Here is a 25,702-nt window from a genome sequence, read left to right as displayed (position 1 = left end):
TCCGGCGGATCCTTTTCCCCGTTTCCCCAGGGAGGTGTCCCCATCTTCATTATGGTCGAGGACGTCGCTCCCCCAGGGAATTTACAAGGAGGATGTCACTCGACTTCAGGCCATGGGGGACACCCCCCTTTTTATCGGTCCCACTGGAACAGCTGAACCTTGGAAGCCTGCTTCTTTGTGTGTCTTTTGTTACGCCCTTCCTATTGTTCCTATCCTGATTGTGTCACCTGTATCCCATTAGCCCTAATGTCCACCCCTATAAATAGGGATCCTTGTGTTTGTGTCCTTGTCCATGATTATCTGTACCGTGGTTTCTGTTGGGCTTTTGTTTGCTAGGTTCCATGTCCAAGCTAAGGTCTAGGTTTGGTTTTGTTTAGTTATCCATGTCTTGTTACGTTTGTTTCCCTATGTCGCATCTTAAATGTAATAAAAGCAGTGCTTCGCTGAATCCTGCGCATGGGTCTCATTGCACCGTGTGCTGGCGTGCGTGCACACACCACGGGCGTCTGGGGTCGAGCCCCGCATAGGGCGGGGGTCCCAGACATTACAGTGAATGCATGAGAGAGTGACGCAGAGAGCAGTATGTAATCCTTTGCTTATATCTGCAAGTAGACATACAGTAGGTTCTGATTTGTCCTTTCCTTTCCTTCCCTCCCCTCTGACAGCTGGGTCTGAGTTCAGCGTAGCTTTGAGTTGCTTCATTCGTAGTAAGTCATTTCGCATAAAGGCAACCAGCAAATCCACTAGTGAATGCTGCTAGAAAAATGACAGTGATCCGTTCATGGTAGAAACCCTCCAATGTGGCTGAATTAAAACAATTTAAAACAATTCTGCAAAGAAGAGTGAAGCAAATTTCCTCCAGAGTGATGTGAAAGACTCATTGCCAGTTATTGCTTATGCTTGATTGCAGTTCTTCCTGCCGAAGGGGCCACAAACAGGTTAATAGGTTTTGGGGGCAATTACTTTTTCACATAGGGCCAGGAAGGTTTGGACAGTTTTTTACCCTTAATAAATGATATCATTTAAAAACTGCATTTTGTATTTACTTGCATAATTATCTTTGTATAATAAAACTGATGATCTGAACCATTTAAGTGAAAAAAAAAAAACTTTTATTATATACAGGGTGGGGCGCAAAAACTTGAAGGCGAATGAAAGAAATTGTTGCTGATAAACAAAATTTATTTTTTGATAATGAAAGAACATAATTTCAAATCATGCTGTTTTAAACAAAATATCTTGAAGGTGGTGACCACCGTTCTCTATGCACTGATGCAACCGATTTCTGATGTTTCCTTCTACACGTTGAGGGCAATGTTCCCCGGACGGCTCATCTCGATTCGAGGTGACATCCCGTGGCTGGCGCCCTCGCCCGATCTAAGGCCCTGTGATTTTTTTTATGGGGTTACCTCAAGGCAGAGGTTTTTAAACATCGCCCCACAAACCTGCTTCAGCTGAAGAATGTTATTCGGCAGGAAATTCCAGAATTCCAGTGGACATGTTGGAACGTGTAGAGGGAAACATGAGAAATCGGTTGCATTAGTGCGTAGAGATGTATATATTTTTGTTATCCTTTGTTATTTTTCTATACTCCTGTTTGGGATTTCTTCTCACTCCGTTACTGGACCTGACTCCTACACCGACTCTACAGCAGTGATAATGAACTTCAGAGGAGGAGCCACGCTTCAGCAGCACCAGGAGGTGGAGCCTGAGCCCGGATGGAATGGACTGTATGACCCCTGGAACGGTCAGTTAACTTCAAAGAGTTGACTTTTCTCTTAAGTATAAAGTCTTTTAAACACAGCGGTATTACAAAAAAAAAAAAAACACACAATCAGGAATATTGTTTTATTTGGTTAGATGATTTGGAGAAAATCTGTTCGGCTAATCAATATATGGCTAATCGCTTACGGACACGATCATTATGCTTAAGCTAGCAGACAAAGTGGCAGGTTCCAGTGAAACGAGCAGGGAAGAAATAAACAGTGTTAATGTTTCAGATATGTTAAAATCAGCTTTTTTTTAATAAAAGTCGGAATGTTTAACACTTATTGAAGTTTACTAAGACAAGCCGAGAAGTATTAGCAAAGATTAGCTAGACGGCTAGTTAGCATGTAGCTAAGTAATTGTTTTTCAGTGTTCATAGTTTTTTTTAAAGAGTGAATAAAACAAGTTAAAATGTTTACAGTAACATGATCTATTTTATTATTTGAACAATTTTTCATTGTCCGTGTTTGTCGAGTTGTTAAAGCGGAGAGAGGAAGGGGCTGTGAGGAAAGGCCGCTAGCTGAACAAAACCAATCGCTAGAAATAAATGGAGCTAGTGTGGCAATGTAGAGTGCAGCTTAGGCAAAAATATCAAGCTGTTTTTCACTTCTGTTCAGCAAGGATTTGTTTATAGCTTGTGTAAATACGTCTTGTTTTGATAGTGAGGCCTTCCTGCTTTACAAAACATAGAGTGCTATTAAAAAAGGGTTTCTGCTTCTTTTTATGAGATGTTTTTAAATGTGCCGCATTCTGTTCATCTTCTTTGACACGGACACGGAGGATGAGCTCAGCTACAACAGAGAGATCCGTGACTATGAGGACGATGACAACTGGCCTATGAGAGGCCACTCTTCTGTATGGATCCCACCACCTGTGAGGAGCCCATCCCCACTTATGAGAGGTCCCTTTTCTGTGTGGACCCCACCACCTATGGGGAGCCCATCTCCACCTATGAGAGGCCTCTCTCCTGTAAGGATCCCACCACCGTTGAGGAGCCCATCTCCACCTATGAGAGGCCTCTCTCCTGTAAGGATCCCACCACCTTTGAGGAGCCCATCCCCACCTATGAGAGACCTCTCTCCTGTTTGGATCCCACCACCTGTGAGGAGCCCATCCACACCTATGAAAGACCTCTCTCCAGTATGGATCCCACCACCTGTGAGGAGCCCATCCACACCTAAGAGAGGCGCCTCTCCTCTTTGGATCCCACCACCTGTGGGGAGCCTCTCTCCTGTATGGATCCCACCACCTGTGAGGAGCCCATCCCCACCTATGAGAGGCCTCTCTCCGGTATGGATCCCACCACCTGTGGGGAGCCCATCAACGCCCTATGAGAGGCCTCTCTCCTGTATGGAGGAGACCATCCCCTTCCTCTATGATGAGTCCATCCCCAGTAACGCTACCATCCCCACTGACGAGGCCATCACCTTCAGGTAATCTACAACGTTCCACAGTTCCTCTGCCCCTGCCTCATGTCCAGATTAACCCCAACCACATTGTGGCTGGTCAGCTGGATGTTCCTGTCCCATGCCAGGGTATAAGGGATAAAGAGGATGGCAATCAAGAAGCCCCTCCGAGTAGACGGCAGCATGTGGATCAGGATGGGTAGCTGGATTTCATCAGGAGGTTTGTCCGATTCCCCGTTCACTCGGTTTCTATTTACGTGGGAGAGCTGTAAGTTCAAAAGCTCAGTCATCACCTCATGTTCATCACCTCATATCCATAATGTATCTGTGGTAAGTATGTGTGGTAAGTATTTCACCCCTAGATTTCAGTATTAGTCTTTTTTTAATAATTATGTAAGTATTTCAGCCTTTTAAACATGTGGGGTGGTGAAAATCCACTTGATACCTTCTCGCCTCTTCTGTAGTTTTTTTAAGAACAGCTCTTACGAGCTCATAGCCCATAGTTCATAGCTACATCATTCGGTCACTTTATGAACGTCGGTGTGATTGCGCAGGCATCCAGAGGATTCTTACCACCATCTCTAGCATAATCTCTAAATGTAAATCATTTCAATGATATGATTGTGGTATGATTACAGTAGTTATGGCATCTAGTTAAAAATGTGAGTCTGTTGTTTCTTTTGTATTTTGCATTTGCATTTAGTTTGTGTTAAATGTATAGGATTTTTATAATATTAATGTTGTTTATTTAAGTTATGTGTATTAACCTAATTTATATGAATAAATAAATATAATTTGTATTGTTGTAGAATCATGCATTGTTGTAAATATGTAAATATTACATTTTTAAGATTTAGATTTTAATATGAAGTTATTCAAATGCAGTGTTTTATAAAATGTTAAAATAGTGTATAAAATATTAATATCTATAAAAAGTGTACAGTTTGTCATTGCTTGTAAATAGTTAATACATTATTTTTTGGTTCAATACACACATGTCTCAAGTGTCTTTTTTTTTATAACACATCATAAACATTTCTCATTTGTTTCTCATATAATTACACAGTAAAAAGAGTACAGTATTGCTGTATTACATATCAGTATTTTTCTAAAACAACAGCCATGTTACTGTGTAAAATGCTGTCAGAGAAAGAGAGCGAGAGAGAGAGTGTGTGTGGGTGTGTGGGTGTGTGTGTGTGTGGGTGTGTGTGTGTGTGGGTGTGTGTGTGTGTGGGTGTGTACTGAGATGAAATCATTGAAAGCTAAATAAAATCAGAAGGTTGTGAGTTCCAATCCCAGATCCACCACAAGGCCCTCAACCCTCAATTACTCAGTTGTATAAAATAAGATAAAATGTAAGTCTTTCTGGATAAGGGCATCTGCAAAATGCCAGAAATGTAAAGGTAAATGTCTGATATCTGCCTCTTGTCTCCTCAGTTCTGGTTAAACCTATGAGTGTGTCACACTTCACACAAAACACATGTCACTAAGACCTGTCTAATTTAACTCTGAATGAAATAAAACCTCATAAACCTTCTGATATTAATTATACTATTTTCCTTCAACCCTCATCGTCCTGACTCCTGACCCTGAGGCTGACCAGTGTGCCTGCACACCAGGGGATAGTAGATAGTAAAACTGTTTTATCTTCTTCATATCTGTCTGTTGGATTTTTTTAAATAAATTTTGGACTGCAGTTGTTGTGTCTGTTATCCAGTGTGACAGTGCTGTTAAAGATTTAACATAATTGGTACAAATCGACTTAAAACAGCTTTTACTTGTACTAAAGATTTTAGGAGTACTTCTACTTTTACCCTACTCAGAGAATTATTGGAAAGTAACATAATATATATCCCTTAATATAACCCCCAACATGATAACGACCCCAAACACACCTCCAAGATGACCACTGCCTTGCTAAAGAAGCTGAGGGTAAAGGGGATGGACTGGCCAAGCATGTCTCCAGACCTAAACCCTATTGAGCATCTGTGGGGCATCCTCAAACAGAAGGTGGGGGAGCGCAAGGTCTCTAACATCCACCAGCTCTGTGATACAGTATCATGGAGGAGTGGAAGAGAACTCCAGTGGCAACCTGTGAAGCTCTGGTGAACTCTGGTGAATTGAGGGTTAAGGCAGTGTTGGAAAATAATGGTGGCCACACAAAATATTGACACTTTGTGCCCCATTTAGGGGTGTACTCACTTTTGTTGCCAACGGTTTAGACATTAATGGCTGTGTGTTGAGTTATTTTGAGGGGACGGCAAATTTACACTGTTATACAGGCTGTACACTCACTACTTTACATTGTAGCAGTGTCATTTCTTTAGTGCTGTCACATGAAAAGATATTATATATTTATATATATATATATATATATATATATATATATATATATATATATATATATATATATATATATATATATATATATATATAATATCTCCACTAGGGGTAACTTTTCACTCTGAATCTGGTCATAACTTTGGACTTTGTCTTTAATGGAATGATTTTTTTTTGTTAAAACCTTATTTTGACATAAATTTTGGACATGTGATTTAAAAGATTTCCAGAAGTCAATAATACACTGTGGGCAAATTCACTACCCTTTCGTTATGTTTCGTTATGCATGGAATAGACTAATGTTATTTCGTTGGAGTGTAGTTTTAAAAAATATAAATAGTATATTTTGTAATTCGCTTGATGGAGATGGAGTATGGAATAACATCACCGTCGAAAATAATCGTACGTCATCAAGGCAACATGCACAGGCATTACTACCCGAGGGAAGATGAATCGATTCCACGAAGGGTCGCAAACCACTGGCTCCTCTATTACAAAGACAGTAGGTAAGATTAGCTCTCAGGGATCACAGTACTTTTTGTAGAAAATCTAATATTCATTGTGATTACAAGCAATATAACAGGGTATTGAACTGTATTCTAAAGGCCTTTGTACTGTTGGTCAGTAATACAGTATACCCAATGTAACTGAAGCTCTTCATTTAATAATAAATAGGCAAGATTTTATTAGGTGTAGCCTGACAAATAAATGAAGAAGAACTTTATTGACCCAAGATAAATTTCCAAATCAAGTTGAAATAATGTGACTCACATTTTCCCCCCCCAAGAGCTCTATTTTTAAATTAAGAACCATGTATCTGTCCTTTCCCATAACACATTAAAATTTGTAACGATATCTATATCATTTAGAGTTTCTTAGATATAGATTTAATATAGATCACAATAATTGTACCTTTGGTGATGCTGATATTGAAACGACTGTACATTTATTCTTTGCCTGTTCATTCAGTAGAGCCTTCAGGTCTGAGACATTCGAGTGGCTTAAAGTTTCAATCAAGCTATCTAAACATGATATCATTTTTGGTTTATTAATGGAAGATGTACGTACTAAATATTATTTTCATTTTGGGCAAATTTTATATTCATAAATGTAAGTGCCTTAAAACAAAGCCATTGTTTTCTGTTTTTCAAAAGGATGTACTGTAAATCTGTAAGATTGTTAAAATGTAAAACTGGAAGAAGACGGTTTAGTTTATTGCAGAAATATGTAAACTTTTTTTTCCTTACTTTATTTTCATTTCTGTTCTTAAGGATCTTGTATTGCCTTATTATTGTATTTGTGTTTTGGGTTTTTTTTTTTTTTTTTTGCAACAAAAAATCGATTCATCCGCCATCGGATAGTAATACCTGTGGCCTTGACGTATTTCTGACAGTCCTTTGACACGCTACATTCATGGGCGTAAGAAAAAAAAAAGGTGTCGTGAAAGCTAGCTAGCTGTGTCTGTAAACTGTCATGGTCGTAGATTTTAGAATCCAACTATTTACAATCCTACTAGAGAAGTCTCCGGAAGTGGCGATGCTACGTTTTGTCCGAGCTATGTCTATAATAAAAGGGCTGCATCTTAGGGGTGGAGCCACATGTGAGCGATGTGGTCAGCATTTACCGTAGGGGTGAGAATCTCACAGGCTCGTGCTGAAAGGAGGAATGGCAGCCTGAAGAATCTCTTCTTTTCTACCTCCAAGGTGAGTCTCCATGCTCCGTTTCTGAAGACTGAGCTGTAGATTAGCAGTAAGAGACTGGGATTATTGTGTGTTTCACAATGGCGTAATGAAGTGCAACAATGTGTCTAGTAAGGCTAAACAAAGCGTTCATTGTGCTGTGTTTCAGATCAGAACCGATCCGCTGCCTCAAGGGCTTGCTTTGTAACAGAAAAGTAGCTCAGATGTGTTTTTGTGTATTGTTTGAATAGGGTGTGTAGTATTACCATTGTGCCAGATGTTAGGGCATCAGAGAAACAGCGTGGCTTTAATTTATACACGTATATAATATTCCATCCAACAAGGTTGTTCAACTAAGTAACACTGAAGACTTGGCACTACAACTCGTTTTTTTTTTTTTTTTTTCTTTAGAAGCCCTAGGCATAACATTATGACCAGTGAGAGATGGAGTGAATAACACTGATGATCCAAGTCAGAGAAGCTTTAGTGTCACTTCAACCATGTATAGCAGATGCAGTACACAGTGAAGTGAAACAACGTTCCTCCTAGACCAGAGGTGCTGCAGACAAAGTACAGTGATGCAGACAAACATAGAGCTGTAACATAGAGATAAATTAAACTATATTTAAGGTGTAATCTTTAAGACGTACAACAAAAGTGCACAGGAAGACAAGACAAGACAAACGACATATAGGCCGACTTTGTGCAAAGACCAAGACAATGTATACAGTGATTGCAGTTATTAAAGTGACATGTAACAAGACTAATATAAATATAAATGTAAAGTGGCATGTGTGTGCAAACAGGACATTTAGTGTGTGTCTGACTATGTCCAGCACAGTCCAGTTCTTTTTCGTGCGTGCGTGTGTGATACCTGATTGCCTGAGGGAAGAAACAACAGTCTGGTTATGCGGGTCCAAATGCTTCGGTACCTCTTTCCGGATGGCAGAAGAGTGAAGAGTGTGTGTGATGATCTCCTCATCATGGCACCTGTTTAGTGGGTGAGAGATTTTAGGCAGCAAGTCAACTGTTTTGTCCTCAAAGTTGATGTGTTAGAAGCAGGAAAAATGGACAAGCGTGAGGATTTGAGAGAGTTTGATGAAGGACCATATTGTGATGGCGGATAGACCACTGGATCAGAGCATCTCCAAAACTGCAGCTCTCGTGGAGGTGGTCCCGGTCTGCAGTGGTCAGTATCTATCTAAAGTATTCATTACCTCTTGTAAGGATACTTTAAGTTGCAAGGTAGGGCCCCTGGAAGACCAAGGACGTTAAGGATCTGCTGCTAGGGCTATTGATTCAGGGCTCGAGCCCCGGATGATTTTAATCTAGCCCCTAATGTTTTCTCCAGAATTTTGCCACCGGAGTGTAGAGGAGTTAAGTAAATGTTGATCGGTTTAGTTGAGCAGTGTTGCCGTTTACTGTACACGATTTTGACTGACCTCTCTCTCCACACACACACACACACAAACATGCCAAAATTTCGCAAGAGTGTGTGTGCTGGAATATGCGGTAGAACCACTATTGGTCTGCACAGCGCTGCTTTCACAACACATGACTAAAATACCTTATAGCCCTTGAGTGGGAGAGCAATAAAAATGTCAGAAAACACAACAATCTTATTATTCAGATAAAAGTCTAACTTCTAATATTTAATGTTAACACAGTTGATAAAAGTCGGCAAGCAAATATACACTATATTGCCAAAAGTATTCGCTCACCTGCCTTGACTCGCATATGAACTTAAGTGACCTCCCATTCCTAATCCATAGGGTTCAATATGACGTCGGTCCACCCTTTGCAGCTATAACAGCTTCAACTCTTCTGGGAAGGCTGTCCACAAGGTTTAGGAGTGTGTTTATGGGAATTTTTGACCATTCTTCCAGAAGCGCATTTGTGAGGTCACACACTGATGTTGGACGAGAAGGCCTGGCTCTCAGTCTCCTGCTCTAATTCATCCCAAAGGTGTTCTATCGGGTTGAGGTCAGGACTCTGTGCAGGCCAGTCAAGTTCATCCACACCAGACTCTGTCATCCATGTCTTTATGGACCTTGCTTTGTGCACTGGTGCACAGTCATGTTGGAAGAGGAAGGGGCCAGCTCCAAACTGTTCCCACAAAGTTGGGAGCATGGAATTGTCCAAAATGTCTTGGTATGCTGAAGCATTCAGAGTTCCTTTCACTGGAACTAAGGGGCCAAGCCCAGCTCCTGAAAAACAACCCCACACCATAATCCCCCCTCCACCAAACTTTACACTTGGTACAATGCAGTCAGACAAGTACCGTTCTCCTGGCAACCGCCAAACCCAGACTCGTCCATCAGATTGCCAGATGGAGAAGCGCGATTCATCACTCCAGAGAACGCGTCTCCACTGCTCTAGAGTCCAGTGGCGGCGTGCTTTACACCACTGCATCCGACGCTTTGCATTGCACTTGGTGGTGTATGGCTTGGATGCAGCTGCTCGGCCATGGAAACCCATTCCATGAAGCTCTCTGCGCACTGTTCTTGAGCTAATCTGAAGGTCACATGAAGTTTGGAGGTCTGTAGCGATTGACTCTGCAGAAAGTTGGCGACCTCTTCGCACTATGCGCCTCAGCATCCGCTGACCCCGCTCCGTCAGTTTATGTGGCCTACCACTTCGTGGATGAGTTGCTGTCGTTCCCAAACACTTCCATGTTCTTATAATACAGCTGACAGTTGACTGTGGAATATTTAGGAGTGAGGAAATTTCACGACTGGATTTGTTGCACAGGTGGCATCCTATCACAGTTCCACGCTGGAATTCTTCTTAATCGATTAAATAATTAATAATCATTCAACAATCACAGATGTATTCTTACTAATTGTCTGTAGTAGTGTCAATAGATAAAACAACACTTCAAATTTTATTCATTTACTTTTCTTTAGCCATAAACTAATCTTTAATGACGAAGTATTAAAATATATTAAAATTCTCCTCATAGGCTTTTGACCATTACAGATTTTCCCATGGTTCCCATTTGCATTTAAACGTGAACCCAATTGTTAGTTAAATATACTACATTCAGGAAGCCTCACATCAATATACAGAAAGCATACAGTAAATTTAGCTCATACAAAGCAGGAGGTGGACATGTGGACGACAGGAATGATATAGCCTGTGTAGTGAAGTCTTCTCATTTGGTGGTAGCCATCTTGGCATTGCTCCCAGGCGGTTATTTCCAGGCAGAGAAGAGCAGGTTTCAATCTACTTGAATGAAGAGAGGCGAGAAATGGATTGACATGGGAGCTGACCTTTTAAACACAGCTTTAAATCGCTCACACTACAGTGCACGCATGTTTTTCCATACCTAATAAAGCAAAGTATTTGATATCTATCAGGGTTAAAAAAATCTGTTCAGGAGGTTTATTTTTGCTCATGTCTTATCCTACGAGTTGATTGGTTCTTTTTATGAGAGGGATGAGACTTGAGAGGGAACGTCACGTGCTGCCATATTTTATATTTTAAGCCGTTGGGCTTTCCCAAGTGCAGCAAGGACATGGGAGAAGGTTTTGGATGAAGAAATTTAGAAAAGAAATTTCCATCAAGAAACAAAGGCATTTTTCATTTGAAATGTTGTGAACCTAGTGCAAAAGTGGCACCGGGTTCCAGAACCTGGATTAAGTCTGACAGACACACTTTTTTTATATCTAACATTTTAAGGTAAAAACTAAAAGAACCCTATACAGATTGAGCCACTAAGACAGTAGTTTCTATACAGGGGTTAAACGCTTAATGTTTCTGTGTGTGCTTAATAGTTCTAGCTATTAATAGAACCAATAATAATTTCAGCAAAACCTTTACAGATCTACCTTTAACTGTGTTCCCTGTAAAGGGTGTTTCTGAAGGGTTCTTAGATACGTGGTGACAATTCCCCCTTTAACGTTACCACCAGAGGGGAAAAAAAACGATCCGCACGAACACGTTTTTCTTTAGTTTCTGTATAGTAATTACACACTTCATTTGTTTAACGTCTTTTTCCCCCTTAGAAAGACTTGGAAGTGTTCCTTAAAGCAAAAATCATTGTTTCAATTCCAGATCATCAATGTTCTAGGTCAAAGTTCTTCTAAGACTGTGTAGTAAACAATCTTAAACGGTTTTCTCAACAGTTACCAGCTCTAGCTTTCTACCTGGACCTGTTAGAACCTTAGCCTAGAACTAGATTAGATTTTTATCGTGGTGTATGTGGAATGTGGAAGTATAGAAGCAGTGTTTGGATACGGGTTAGCTGTTGGTATGCATGGCCGGTTTAAGTCACCTTGGGGCAGGGCAAATGCATCTGATCTCAAAGCAGCTTTACAGACCATAAAAAACATAGTACCAAAAGTGCAAGATTATCATTAGACTTATTTGTATTAATCCCTAATCCTGGCGACTGTGGCAAGGAAAATCTCCCTTAGATGGTAAGAGGGAAGAGGCAAGAAACCTTGATCCTCATTTAGGTGACCAGAGAGTGTGATCGTAAATTATTATAAACACCAGAGAGTGTGATTTCTGACAAAAATATCCCAAATGCACATCCTGACACTCTTGGGTTCCTAAAGGTATAATTCCTGAAGGTTTTTATTTTCTTGCCCCAGGAGGGTGTCTCTATGGGGCTATAAATTGTTTGATAGATCTAGGGAAAGGTAACTGCTGCACAGTTGTGAGGCACATGGAATATATGAAAGACTACAGAGCTACAGAAGTGGATGTTATCTAGGTGGAAAAAACTACGTCAGTGGGTGTGTGTGCTTTTATTATGCTGCTGTTTGCTGAATAGTTTGCTGGCTTTCTTTGTCTCGGATATTCTGATTGTTTCTTATTCCTAAAATCCATATTACTCGATGATGATGTGTTTTTCTGTTTGCGCAATATAGCAGATAATCCTCCTTTATTTGTCTGGAAGTTGAGTCATGTCAAACGGACTTAGATCAGAAAGTTTCATTACTCATCCGAGCAGCTTATTCAGTCTGAGGGACTCAAGGATCCTTTCCTCCCTGGATAAACCAAGTTAAGGGAACCAGTAGAAGGTGAGAATGGGGGGGGGGAGGAGTTAGGAGTAAGGCGGGGTAAGAATCGTGGAATCATGCAAACTTCACCTCAGACTGAAGAAGCTACTCGGATGAGTAATGAAACTTTTCGATCTAACTAGAAAGACGTCCAGGTGACATGGCTTAACTTGGATATAACCGCAACCGGATGACTAAGAATCTTCACGGAACAATACAATAAGCTTATAACAGTCTTAAGTACTGGCTTTACAGTTCGATTCAGCTGTATCATGAGCTACACGTAAGAAACGTAACAATTACAGTGTAATTCCCGTCACTCGTTATTTTCGGACCGTTAAGATGATAATGTAAATATCAGTTCGTTCTTCTTTTGAAATAATCATTGCTATCTAGCTGTAGCATAGAACATCGGTTTCATTTTCACCAGCAATGATTTCTTTAGCTTTTTGTCCACACGAATGGAAGCGGTTTGACTTTGTTGACCCAGAGCTCTCCGTTTTGTGTTTTCACAGGACTGAGCCTTTTGTTTCAAACCCTCCCCATGGTAACTCAAGCTGTGGCTTGTATAAACCTTTACTCAAGTAGGAATTTCGAGCACCCTGACCGTTTAATCCACCAACTAGAGTTTGATTAATTAAAGAATCACATCATGTTTTGGAATGTTGACAAGTTCTGTTTCTACCACTTCAGTTCAAGCAGTGAACAGTTGTATTCTCTTTATCCCGCCTCATTTATAATATAAGACAAAAACAATATGGCTCGTCTTGTCCTGTTCCTGGGAAACTGCAAAGCCATTCATCCCTTACTGGAAAAGTTCTATTACTACCTCTGTAAGCACTGAAACTGGAGACTCCTTCCAAACAATGTCTCTTCAGAGAGACCTACATAACTGCATACATTTATCACACACAAATCACACAACTTTCCCTTAATATATCTTCGATCCTGAAAACCTTTAGTATTGCGTTAGATTCAGCATCTCCAGACAACTGTTTACGTTTAATTTAGATAATTATGTATAAAAACACAAAACCTAGACATTGTTTTGTCTGATCACATCCAAGGAGGTGCTGCCTCACCTTTTTTAGGTGACGTGTGTTACTGACATCACTCTTAAAGCAGCAGCATGTCTCTGTACACTCGGGCTAATCAGAACAAACACCTGTGGGTTTATTGAGACGACGCTGTCACCGTGACGCTGTCGCCGAGATGGAAGACGTCTATGTTTTGAGAGGGGGTGTGTGTTCTGCTTTTCCGGAGGTTAACGCACAGCCTCGATACAGTTTAAGCACTCTTGAGGGTTTGCATAAGACACTGTGCGTGCGTCTAATTGACTTCCCGGTAGAAAGTGGGGAAAATCCCTTGACGCGAAGTGGCTTATGGCATCCACCAGCTCAAATCAGTGACCTGTGTAGACTGTGTTAGAGATTTAACACCTGATGTGTGTATGTTTTATTTGCTTAAAGCAAATACAGTACAAGAAAAGAAGTGCTGCGTTTACTGAGAGTGGCCATGTTAATTTGCTGAACTTGCGAGTTATCCCGAGTTAATAAGCACTGAGGTATTCCATGTTCACGTTTTTTTTTTCCTCGTAGAAAGTTACGACTTTTAGCCGACTGCAGCACGATAATCAGTTATAGAAGAGACCTCATACACTGATCAGGCATAACATTATGACCACCTGCCTAATATTGTGTTGGTCCCCCTTTTGCTGCCAAAACAGCCCTGACCTGGCAAGGCATAAACTCCACTAGATCCTTGAAGGTGTGCTGTGGTATCTGGCACCAAGATGTTAGCCTTTATGGAGGTCCCACCTCGCAATTTTCAGGGCTTAAATTTTCAGGGGCTAGATTAAAATCATCCGGGGCTCGAGCCCTGAATCAATAGCCCTAGCAGCAGATCCTTAACGTCCTTGGTCTTCCAGGGGCCCTACCTTGCAACTTAAAGTATCCTTACAAGAGGTAATGAATACTTTTGATAGATACTGACCACTGCTCTGATCCAGTGGTCTAGCCAATACAGTTTGGCCCTTCGTCAAACTCGCTCAAATCCTTACGCTTGTCCATTTTTCCTGCTTCTAACACATCAACTTTGAGGACAAAATGTTCACTTGCTGCCTAACATACCCCACCCACTAACAGGTGCCATGATGAGGAGATAATCAATGTTATTCACTTTACCTGTCTGTGGTCATAATGTGTTGTCTGATGAGTGTATAAAAAGTATAAGTAAATAAATAGAAGATAATAAAAAGTAAATTTAACCGAGAAGGTCCTGTGTATTTGAATGAATATCGGTGATAGGACAGTAGAGAATAAGATCAGCACATGCATTATCCAGCTTAGTTAAATTTAACTAAGCCTGCTGACACATGCAGGCCTGACACGTAATACTACGCTTCTCCTGAAACATGAACCAAAACAACAGACGCCATTAACATGGAGAAAGAGGTTTATCTGGTTTTGGGGGCTTATTTGTCCATGGCTTGTTGTGGGAAACATGTTTAATCCATGTTTAACACCTGTGCTTTGTTTCTATCACCAGCTCCTATCTCCTAGACTAAAATGATGAGGACAAAACCGGACGCACCAAGTGACCGGTGAGTTTGATTCCGTGTGGGTCAAAGTGCATTGAACAGTATGATGTCATACTTTAACACCCAACCTATTTTTTCTTTCTCTCCACAGTTGGCATTTAGTAGGAATCAGTTTCTTTATCCTTGGTCTGGGAACACTACTGCCATGGAATTTTTTCATGACTGCATCAATGGTATCTATCTGTCTATCTATCTGTCTATCTATCTGTCTGTCTATCTATCTGTCTATCTATCTGTCTGCCTACACACAGCTCGACACTGCAGGCTATCAGATAGACACATCCACACCCGCATTCTACACAGTTGCAGGACAAATGAACTCCTTTTCCAGCAACAGGAAATCACTGCTCTCTCTTTTATACGATAGCCCTCATTGAGTAGTTCACCATCTTTTCCATCATCGCTCATATCGAGTGTTTAAGTGAGACTGTCGGCTTCCTGGCATCCTCATCCAGCTTTCCTGATAAGAATTTTTTTTCAGCCTCGCTCTTGTTTCAAACAGCGTTTCCTGTGATACACAGTGATTAAGAAGGTTACAAGCGACAGGAGTTCTAGTGCTCGAACTCCTTTCTTCGGTCATGCATCTAAAGTGATTTAGTTTATGAGAGGTTTAGTCTGACTTAAAAAACTCCTATAATAAAGCTCCAAAATAGAGGCAGTCACGCTAACCTTTTTGAATTGAGTGGTTTAACAAAGGTTCGGTCAGTATAAAATGCACAAAACAGACCAGACAACCTAAACCGTCCATCAGGAATAATGGCAGCTGAGTCAGTTGATATGCAAAGCTAGAAAGAACTCTCCAGAAAGGCTTTGAATTGTTTGACTGGTCAGCTTTAGCTCGCTATCGTTAGTGAGGGGGTGGAGCTTTGTGTATGTAGGTGGGGCTGGGATCCTGGACCATGGAGTAAGTGGGGAAAAATCATTCAAATTCTGTACCTTTTTAACTAATACAGAAATTTATTTACATTTGACTGACACCCTTATCCAGTGTGACTCGTTTTTTTTTATACAACTGAGCAATTGAGGGTTAAGGGCCTCGCTCAGGGGCCCAGCAGTGGCAGCTTGGTGGAACTGGGATTCGACGTCACAACCTTCCAATCAGTAAACCACTAAGCCACCACATCCCCAATTTATCAAGCCTTACCTAAAGCCTGACACCCTGGAAGCCCTGCCTCCTTCCCTCCATCTCACATATGTCATCTTTTCTCGCATAAAAGATATAGACATAGTGCTCTTGCTTTCTGTCAAGATGAAATAAACAGTGTTTTACAGTCACGTGAAATAAAATCTGTCGATGTATCGATTCGACTTGGACATCAATTAAATACTGTGGAAACGGTTCCACCGAAATAGAGCGAAGTATAAAAAAAAATGAACACATTGCAAACAATGTTAATGGTAATGACAATTATAAAGTGATTAAAAACACAGCTAGCTCTCATGCGCTAGTCAGCACTGCCGCGTTTAAACAGTACATCAAGGTAACTGACGTAGAAACTGGAATGTGTGTGTATACAAGGTTTTACATTAACCACTACGCAAATGCCAGCAATCTGTGCTGTTCTGTCCCTGCATCATGTGGGAGGCTTTCAATAATTCTAAATGAAATGACCTCGAGATGAGTTTCAGTGTAATTTAAATGGAGAGAGATTACAGTGTAATAACCGATGTTATTAAACCTTAACAGTGTAATATATGAGAGTTATAAAACATAGCTGGGAAACAAAATCATGCGGTTATCATAGTTAATTAAGTCACAAATTGTAGAATTTTTATTCTGAGATTATACATTTCAGCATTAAAAAATAGAACAATGTTATTATTTATATTTAAAAATATATTTTTATAAAAAATAATTTCATTTCATTTGGTCATTATTTTATGCATTAATTACTTTATAAATTGTTTCATTTTATATTTTATGGGGAAAAAAAATCAAACACTTTTCAGCAGAATGGTATCAGTTTTAACACTATATTGCCAAAAGTTTTGGGACACCCCTCCAAAATCATTGAGTTCAGGGGTTGGACTCGGCCCCTTAGTTCCAGTGAAAGGAACTCTTATTGCTTCGGCTTCATACCAAGGCATTTTGGACAATTTCATGCTCCCAACTTTGTGGGAACAGTTTGGGGATGACCCCCTTCCTGTTCCAACATGACTGCACACCAATGCACAAAAGCAAGGTCCATAAAGACATGGATGAGTGAGTTTAGTGTGGACGAACTTTACAGAGTCCTGACCTCAACCTGAGAACACCTTTGGGATGAATTAGAGTGGTGAGCCCGAACTTCTCGTCCATCATCAGTGCCTGACCTCACAAATGCGCTTCTAGAGGAATGGTCCAAAATTCCCATAAACGCACTCCTAAACCTTGTGGAAAGCCTTCCCAGAAGAGTTGAAGCTGTTCTAGCTGTAAAGGGCGGGACAACTCCATATTACATTCATGCATGCACGTCCCAGAACTTTTGGTAATATAGTGTATTTGTATTTTTGCAGTGTTACAGTGTAAATATCAGCAACCCTTATTTTATTTTAATTTAAAGTAAGGGTTAACTTCTATAGAGTACTAAGAAAATGTCCCTGTGTCTGGCTAGTACTTTAATAACAGGCTGAACACGGCAGAATGGAGCAACGGTACCGTTACGGCCCCGAAGGAGTACTATTTCAACAACTGGATGACTCTGCTATCCCAGCTGCCCCTGCTGGTCTTCACCTTGCTGAACTCCATCCTCTACCCACGGTGAGATGTAATAGTTGTGGCGTTCTTTATTGTTTTATCTGTTGTGAATTGTTTAATGATTTAATGAAGTACGTATCATAATTAAGGAGAAAAGAGAGAAATCTTGTATTATAGGAAAAGGGGTGGAAGTCACTGACTTGGAAAAGTGTCATATTCTTCTGCCCAGAATGTTAAGATTAAACAACAACAAGAAAAAAAGAAACAGATTGAGGAATTAATAATGGCTTACCAAAGAATGTGTTTTATGGAAGAGATTCCACTCGTATTTTCCTCAATCAGAGCTGGCTAACGTTGAACATTTCGGAGTCACTGGGTTCTCACTGATCGATTTATTTTTTTCCTGAAACGAACCCCAAATCCCTGAAGGCTTCTGGCTGGAGCTCACTTTAACAGCATCATCATTAACCCCCGATGTATCTGTTTCTGTCAGGATCTCTGAGAGGATGCGGATAGCAGGCAGCCTGGTCTTCATGCTCATCCTCTTCATGCTCACAGCCATGCTGGTGAAGGTTCCAATGAAGCAAGACCACTTCTTCTCCATCACCATGGTGACTATCTGGTTCATAAATTGTGAGTGAATACATTTTATTGAATTTTTAAAAATTTATCGGTGTATGGAAAGGCAGCAGTTAATATGATAACTGTGTGTGTGTAGCATTCGGAGCAGTGCTGCAGGGAAGCCTGTTCGGCTTGGTAGGCTTGCTGCCTCAGAAATACAGCGCTGTCTTCATGAGTGGACAAGGTCTCGCAGGGACGTTCGCCGCTTTCGCCATGCTGTTCGCCATGGCAAGTGAGTCACACACAACACAATAACACCCTGTGTGTAGACCTGATCACATGACGAGAAGATACTACTTGTTTGACCCTGACCCAATCCACAAGGCTTTAATAACGTGGTATATTGATACGCGGGGTTTGTGTCACAGGTGAGACAGATGAAGAAACTGCAGCTCTTGGATATTTCATCACTCCATGTGTGGGGACTCTGGTAACGCTGTTCAGCTACCTGCTGCTGCCCAAACTGGTACGTGTGTTTTGTCTTTTCTGTTGGATTTTCACCTATTAATGAGCTTATAATGTTATACAAATACAGACATTGTGTAACAAATGGCCAAGAGGCAGTATCATGGCTTTAAGCTCTATGGAAACGTTCTCTGGCTTTTGACTACACTATGTGCATTATATATTTATTTACACTGTGTTCTCAAATGTTTGTGCTTATTGAACATCCCATTTCAGATTTAGTCCTCCCTTTGCTCCTTCACTCTTCTAAAGGGAACTACAGCTTGTAAAGAGGGCCAATGCAGTGTCACAGAATACTGTACAGTAGCTACACTGATCAGGCATAACATTATGAACCCTGAGAGGTGACGTGAATAAATCTCCTCATCATGGCACCTGTTAGTGAGTGGCAGCAAGTGAACATTTTTGTCCTCAAAGTCAGTGTGTTAGAAGCAGGAAAAATGGACAAGCGTAAGGATTTGAGCGAGTTTGACAAATTGTGATGGCTGAATCAGAGCACTGCAACCCTTATGGGGTGTTCCCGGTCTGCAGTGGTCCGTATCGATCAAAAGTGTAAAGGATCAGCTGCGGATATGTTGGTGCCATGCCCCAACAGGTCAGGGCTGCTTTGGCAGCAAAAGGGGGACCAACACAATATTAGGCAAGTGGTCATAATGTTATGGCGGATCAGTGTATATAGTGTGGAACACTCGAGAGCGTTTAGGTTACAGTCACAGAAAATGACTAACTATTAGTATGTATACTTTGTACTCATATGTTTTCTAGGAGTTCGCCAGATTTTACCTCAACAAGAGTAAAGACCAAAGCAATGAGATCCATGGTTCTGCTGAGCTTCTGCCTAAAGGTACACACACACATGGATCTGTGTAAACCAGTATGTAGTGGTGCTAAGTGGGTAATGTTATACTGATAATGCAGAAAAGACTAAAACAATAATGGCCTGGAACAAATTAAGCAATAGTAATGAGTAATTTAGTAATGACGATCGATCGATCGATTTAATGTGTAAACAGATAAGAATACAATTATATAATGCAAAACAATTTAGGAGAATGTATCCGAAATGAATACAGATGCAAACTGTGCTTCTCAGGGCCTTGGAGGTTTGTTTGCTTTCTTTATTTAAATGTTCACTTGAAGAAAAACAACCCTCACCAGATTTGGTAGGAAAAGCTGCCAAGAACCTCAGCCAGCGTAAACAGCAGATTCATCTTTCTTCTCCTTCCTCAGTCTTTTGCAATACATGCAACTTGCCAAGTCTGTTCGCAGAATAAAAACATCATGGTTATTAAAATTAGATGAATGGAAGAGATGCATTATTCGGCTTTCATCGCTGGTTTGCTCCAGTAGCCCAACCTACACCCTGCCTTAATGAGGTCGAGAATAAAACGATATCTCTATCAAATTTTAGAATAGCCAATAGAAATGCTTATATTTATAGAGCCGCTGCTTTTTATTGCTCATGGCGCTTATTCTTCCATCATTACTGAGTGGTTTACGAGCATCATTAGAGGACTGCCTGGAAAAAACACTCAGAGTGTGTCCAGCTCTAAAGGAGATTCTTCTAGCATGTGTGTTAAATGTTTCTGAAACGGAACGAGCCTAAAAAGTTAATCAGATCCTTATTTCATACATACCGTCAACACTGTTTTTTGATATAGGAAAGATCTTATCGCCATTATGACCCCACAGCTCAATATCACAGCTATTTGCTCACCATCCTTTATTGCTGCCTTCTTGCAATTATGATGTCGCAACCCAATACTGCAATGTTATCGGAACACGATACAGTAATAATGACGTCAGTCTGATCTAGCAATCATCTCCCAGGCTGATGTCTCCATAGAAACATCGTAGTCTATCACAATAATGACATCACTGTGCGATATTTTAATTATAGCCATAGTGGGTTTACGTCAGTAATAACCCCAGAGCCTGGTCTTGCAATTGTATAATCAACGTCTGATCTTGCAATTTATATCACGGTCATGGAGTCAAGAGTTTTGCTATTATTATGAACACACAATCTATCACAGCCTTTTGGCACGGTTATGATGTCATAAAACCTCATTGCAGATAAGGCCTCAAAATCCCATGGTGCACTTCTGACACAGTCTAGCTTCGTAGTTATGACTCTCACAACAAGAAGTGACATCACAATCCAACATCCGAGATCCACCGTGTTTCTAAAAGCCACGTTTACATTTCTGTCGTCAACGGTAAAAAATCCATTCATCCATTCATTTCTTTTTGTATTGTGGTTTGCTCGATGGTCAATGAGCTACTGGATTTTTTTTTTAAATTGATTCTTTCCAGCCATATTACCGTCAAAGGCTGAATCGAATTACGCAGACTTGTTTGCACTTTATTAATGGAAAGTAAACAAATGCAGTCATGCCACTTATCCTGCCTTAGCAACTGTGTTATGGGGAGCAGTAAAGGCAAGCTAGTTTTCTTTACAGGCTAAGAACGGTTTCTGTTAAAATTACAACTGTCAATTTAATTTGATTTCGATCGGTGCTTTCAGGAATCAATAAAGCAGTTTCACAGAAATATATAAATTCAGGATATACATCTACAGTCTAACCTCGGCATAGGAATTGAATGCGTTCTGGAGGCGAGTTCTTAAGGTGAAAATTTGTACCACGAAACCATAAGAAATAATGTAAATGCAAATAATCCATTCCAGCCACCTAAAAATATAACCAATATTAGCAATAGGAAGCTTATGTAACTGTACAGCTGCTTACAAAGAACTGACCCAAGCAAAGCATTCCATGTCAAGGCTCCTCACAGGAAGTCGTGCCACCAAGCTTGGGCTAGAAAATAGAACAGATCACCCACACCACCAATCTGCCACCAAACAGCTTTCGCTGACTGAAAAAAAAAAATCCGCAAACTGGCTTCGGTTGGCTTTCTACTGACGCAAAAAAAAAGTTTTGAACGGCAATACTTCAGATGCCAGCGTAAATTTCTTGCAAAATTTCAATTCTTAAGGCGAAACTTCATAAGGGAAGGAACCAGACTGAAACGTTGAACCCATCCTCATCTGGGTTATCTGAAAGCCATCCTAAAGCCATCTCCTGCTTTCATCATCAGTTGTCCACATGTCTTTATTTATTTATTTTTCACATTTAGACACTATTGCAAAATCCAACCAGGTTTCTATAGGACACGGACCTGTGGGTGGGTCTAACAGTCGATTCCTTATTGCTGTACTATCACGACTTTACTATTTACTTGTTTATTTAACAATGAGATCTTCCCTCATTTTCTGAGCCTATATTTTGGGCATCATTGCACACATTGTGGTTTAGTCCAGTTCACTTTTGGCTGGTCGCTCGCTTCTTAATCATTATTTTCGCATGACGAACATCCACTACAACCAACACTTCACCAAAATGCTTTCGATCTTCTTTTATGATGGTCTCAGTCTTTTATTTTATATTATTCTCTGATGGCAGGCACACCGGAGAACAGCGATCCGAACAGTCAGGCCACTGATTCTGTGCCTAATGGAACTCCCAGCAATCCAGAGTGCGACGGTTCCAAGAAAGCATTTATTAGCATTGACGCTGAGAATGCCAAGCAAGAAAAGAGCTCTGTGCTGGAAGTGTTCAAAAAGGTGGGTTGACCGACTGGATGGCTCTTTTTCTGTCAATATTTTCAACCTACGCCCTGTTGGGCTTGGACCGCAGGCCCCTGAACCTCTTCCCAGAAGGCAGGAGGGTAAACAGTTTATGGGCTGGATGAAAGGTGTCCTTGACGATGCTGCAAGCACTTCCTCTGGACGTCTTCATTGGGGTCACAATAATGTGTTGCAGCAAAGTTTTCAACTCGCTAACATCCAACCAATTAGGCTAAACAGGCTTGGGATACACCCCCGGTTGGATTCCAGCAACCTAAATTACTGAGTGCTCCTTTAAATCTTCTTCTGTTTAGATTTCAGTGATGGCGTTCTGTGTAACGTTCGTGTTTACGGTCACGCTCTCGGTCTTCCCCGCCGTCACAGTAGACGTGAAGACTGCTTACCCGGGAAAATGGGGTAACTGTCCAATGCATCACGCTTAAGTAAATTTAATAACAAAAGCTCATGTTAAAGTTCATTGCGGCTCTTCTCTGAACTACCCTTTTACCCTCAGAAAGGTACTTTATCCCCGTATGTTGTTTCCTGCTCTTTAACATGATGGACTTGACTGGGAGATTTGTCACAACTTGGCTGCGATGGGTACGTGAAAGTTACGTGTCTTTTAATTACTTTTCTTTCGTAAATCTAGTTCATGTTTTAAAGACTCCCTCTCTCTTTCTCTCTCTCTCTTAGCCCTCTAAAGAGAGTCGGTGGTTTCCAGCACTAGTGATCTCCCGTGTGATCTTCATTCCTCTGCTGATGCTCTGTAACGTTAAGGGCCGTCGCTTTCTGCCCGTACTTTTCACAAACGACTGGTGGTTTGTCATCATCATGCTGCTCTTTTCCTTGTCCAGCGGTTACTTCATTTGCCTGTCTATGACTTACGCACCACAGTAAGTAAATAAAATCCTCCATCACAATTCAGGCCATTACTTAGACCAGGGGTGTCCAATCTTATCCAGAAAGGGCCGGTGTGGGTGCAGGTTTTCATTCCAACCAAGTAGGTTGGACCCCCCTGACTTAGACATTCAGCTTTTTCTTCTCAAGTTTATATTCACGTCACAACTCTCTCTCCCAGGTTGGTGGCCCCACAAGACGGAGAGACAGCAGGAGCCCTGATGACGTTCTTTCTAGCTCTGGGGCTTTCTCTGGGAGCAGCTCTGTCTTTCTTGCTGCGGGTCATTGTGTAGTCTAATCCACGCACATCATGCGAGGTGACCAGGTCCAAAATTATCAGGCAACAAAAATAATGATGATATTGATATGCAGGTTGTGAAATAGGAAACGTCTGACAACTCGTTTCTGTTTTTTGTTTTCTCAACAATGAGGTTGGTGGATGAAGGGATGTATAGAAAGGAAGAATAGGAATAAACATCGGTGGATAGGAGGCCATGGATGGATTGGGAAGGGAATCGGAATGGGTCCTATTCTGAGTCCTAATAGGATAGAAAATGGGAATTATGAGGGATGCATGGATGTAAAGAGGGAGGGAAGGAATATAAATGTATATGAATGGGATTATCAATAAATGGTAGAAAGAATGGGATTGAAGGATGGATGGTACAGGACAAAAATGGGAATCTCCACAGATGTACTGGGAAAAACAATGGGAATTTGCATGGATAGACTGAATTTTAAGGATTGATTTAAGATTTATTTTTGTTTTAGTTTTTAACTGCAGAAATATATTTTAAAGCTTCTGCAGTCTATTTAGGGAGAACTGATACAATGTACCTCCTGCACCATGACAAGAAAAATCCTATTATTCATTTGTTGTCAGCAAACAAAGGGACACCAGCGACTGTTTCTTAAGCAGCGCATACAAATAATAAATGCTGATTTTTTTGTTTGTTTTGTTTTATTATTATGCTAATGGTACTTTTTTAGAAGTGTAAAAAATAGATGCTTTTTTAGATAAGTTTTTATTAACTTATATCCTTTCGTTATCTTTAACTTAAGTGTTCAAGTTTTACACCTCGTTACATTTCTGCGCTGAAAAGAGAGAGGAAAAATGGTACTGTTCTGTTTCACGTAAGAAAAAAGGAAGAGAAACTGAAGTCTTTTTTACTTATTAGGGAATGAGGAATAAGGAATAAGGAAGTAAATGAGACCGAGAAAGACGAAAGAAAATTATACAGTACATACTTCAGAAAACTTCTGTTTATAAATCTCAGGCTAGATAACATTTTCTCCATAGTGTGTGACCATGTTTCTAAAAAACTTCATTCAGTGTTACATTTACAATCCACTTGTACAATGCATATTCAGCGTAAACCTGTGCAAATATACTCTAGTAAGGTACAGATTCTTAGAATAAATGACACGCACATAGCAGCATTGCAGACCGCGTCAAAGTTCCGAGTGAGACATCTCGCCAAACAGCTTCCCATTGTCTCTGCGTCATAATTTATCGTGGAGGAAATTACAGTCTTTTACCGAAGCTGTTTTTCAGCATTGATGCAGCTCTGGCCTTGTTTCTTTCAACTGGGTTAAAATTGAGCACCAGAGCTAAGCAGGACTTTCCCCTCACTTTTGTTGTGGTTTCTTTTTGCATGCTTTTCTTCTTAAAGCCTGTTTCCATGGTAGTGTTTTTGTTTCAGCACAGTCCTGCAGATCCCATATGCAAATTCTCTACACTGGGTTTTAGATTTGTTTGGCGAGTAGTGTCCCATGTGTGGCTATAAATACTGACCTGACAAGTTCAATTACTTTTTATTCATCAAAAATTGTTGTTGTTGTTAAGAATGGGGGGGAAAGGGGCAGTTTTGTCCCTGTTGGAGGTGGAGCTAATATCTAAGATTCAAAAAATAGCATGATCAACAGTGTGAATCCTTTTGCGTGACGATATATGAAATCAATATTTCTATAATAACCAAGGAACAAGACCTTTTAAAAAAAAAATGACAAAATGCACCTTTATTTTTTTAATCATATGTCATTAAATTGTACAGATGTTTTTTTTTTACAATTCCATTTATGGCAGAATACCTAATTCAGTTTGCTTCTTCGTACTGAGCAGTTGAGGGATAATTACTCAAGGGGAGGAGAAGTTTTTGGTATGTTAATATGTTTTGGTGTGGTTTTTAAGAATGCTGAATTTAAAGCAGGTTTGCTTGAAACTTTACACGAGGTGAAAATGATTTTGAGGTACTCTACCACAACTCTATGAGAAGTGAGAGGTGTATGTTATATTGTACTTTTGTCTGGTGCAAGTTCCAATCACTTTGTAAACAAAAGCCTTGTTTATTGGGAAAGATGTACCCTTTGAGCTGTAATGCGACTGCTGTCGATAATTACGTCAGGAATGACAACCTGATGTACTTGTTTCTGTGTATGTGACATGCTCGAGTTGCAAGGACAGTAATACGATCGTGATGGAAGGCTCTGCTAAGCCCCCTGGTGGCTCTTCAGTGACCGTTAAGCTTTTAGATCAACCGTTCATTAAAACTGAAATCTTACACTACAGTCAGTAATTTCTGACTCTATTTGAAAGGGATTTTCTCCTAGCTGT

General features: G+C 40.5%; 1 protein-coding gene and 1 long non-coding RNA gene across 2 annotated transcripts; one reads left to right on the top strand and one right to left on the bottom strand.

Moving 5' to 3' along the window:
- The first annotated feature begins 7,074 nt into the window (after positions 1–7,074).
- Positions 7,075–24,326, top strand: LOC131349267 (equilibrative nucleoside transporter 2). The gene is made up of 13 exons (XM_058384817.1): positions 7,075–7,216; positions 14,749–14,803; positions 14,892–14,973; positions 17,395–17,540; positions 17,971–18,110; positions 18,196–18,330; positions 18,467–18,564; positions 19,329–19,407; positions 22,028–22,188; positions 22,506–22,608; positions 22,706–22,791; positions 22,885–23,084; positions 23,270–24,326. The coding sequence occupies exons 2-13, from the start codon at positions 14,769–14,771 to the stop codon at positions 23,379–23,381; spliced, it is 1,377 nt and encodes a 458-aa protein (XP_058240800.1). The 5' UTR covers positions 7,075–7,216; positions 14,749–14,768; the 3' UTR covers positions 23,382–24,326.
- On the bottom strand, positions 7,117–17,976 carry LOC131349268 (uncharacterized). The gene is made up of 3 exons (XR_009204056.1): positions 17,770–17,976; positions 8,067–8,182; positions 7,117–7,249 (listed from the first exon to the last, which is right to left on the bottom strand). It is a non-coding gene; the product is annotated as an uncharacterized LOC131349268 (long non-coding RNA).
- Positions 24,327–25,702: the final 1,376 nt, after the last annotated feature.

Source organism: Hemibagrus wyckioides, linkage group LG29 (assembly GCF_019097595.1).
Source record: "Hemibagrus wyckioides isolate EC202008001 linkage group LG29, SWU_Hwy_1.0, whole genome shotgun sequence".
Classification (NCBI taxonomy): Eukaryota; Metazoa; Chordata; class Actinopteri; order Siluriformes; family Bagridae; genus Hemibagrus; species Hemibagrus wyckioides.
The sequence above is the reverse complement of the archived record's forward strand: the minus strand, read 5'-3'. Positions and strand labels throughout refer to the sequence as shown.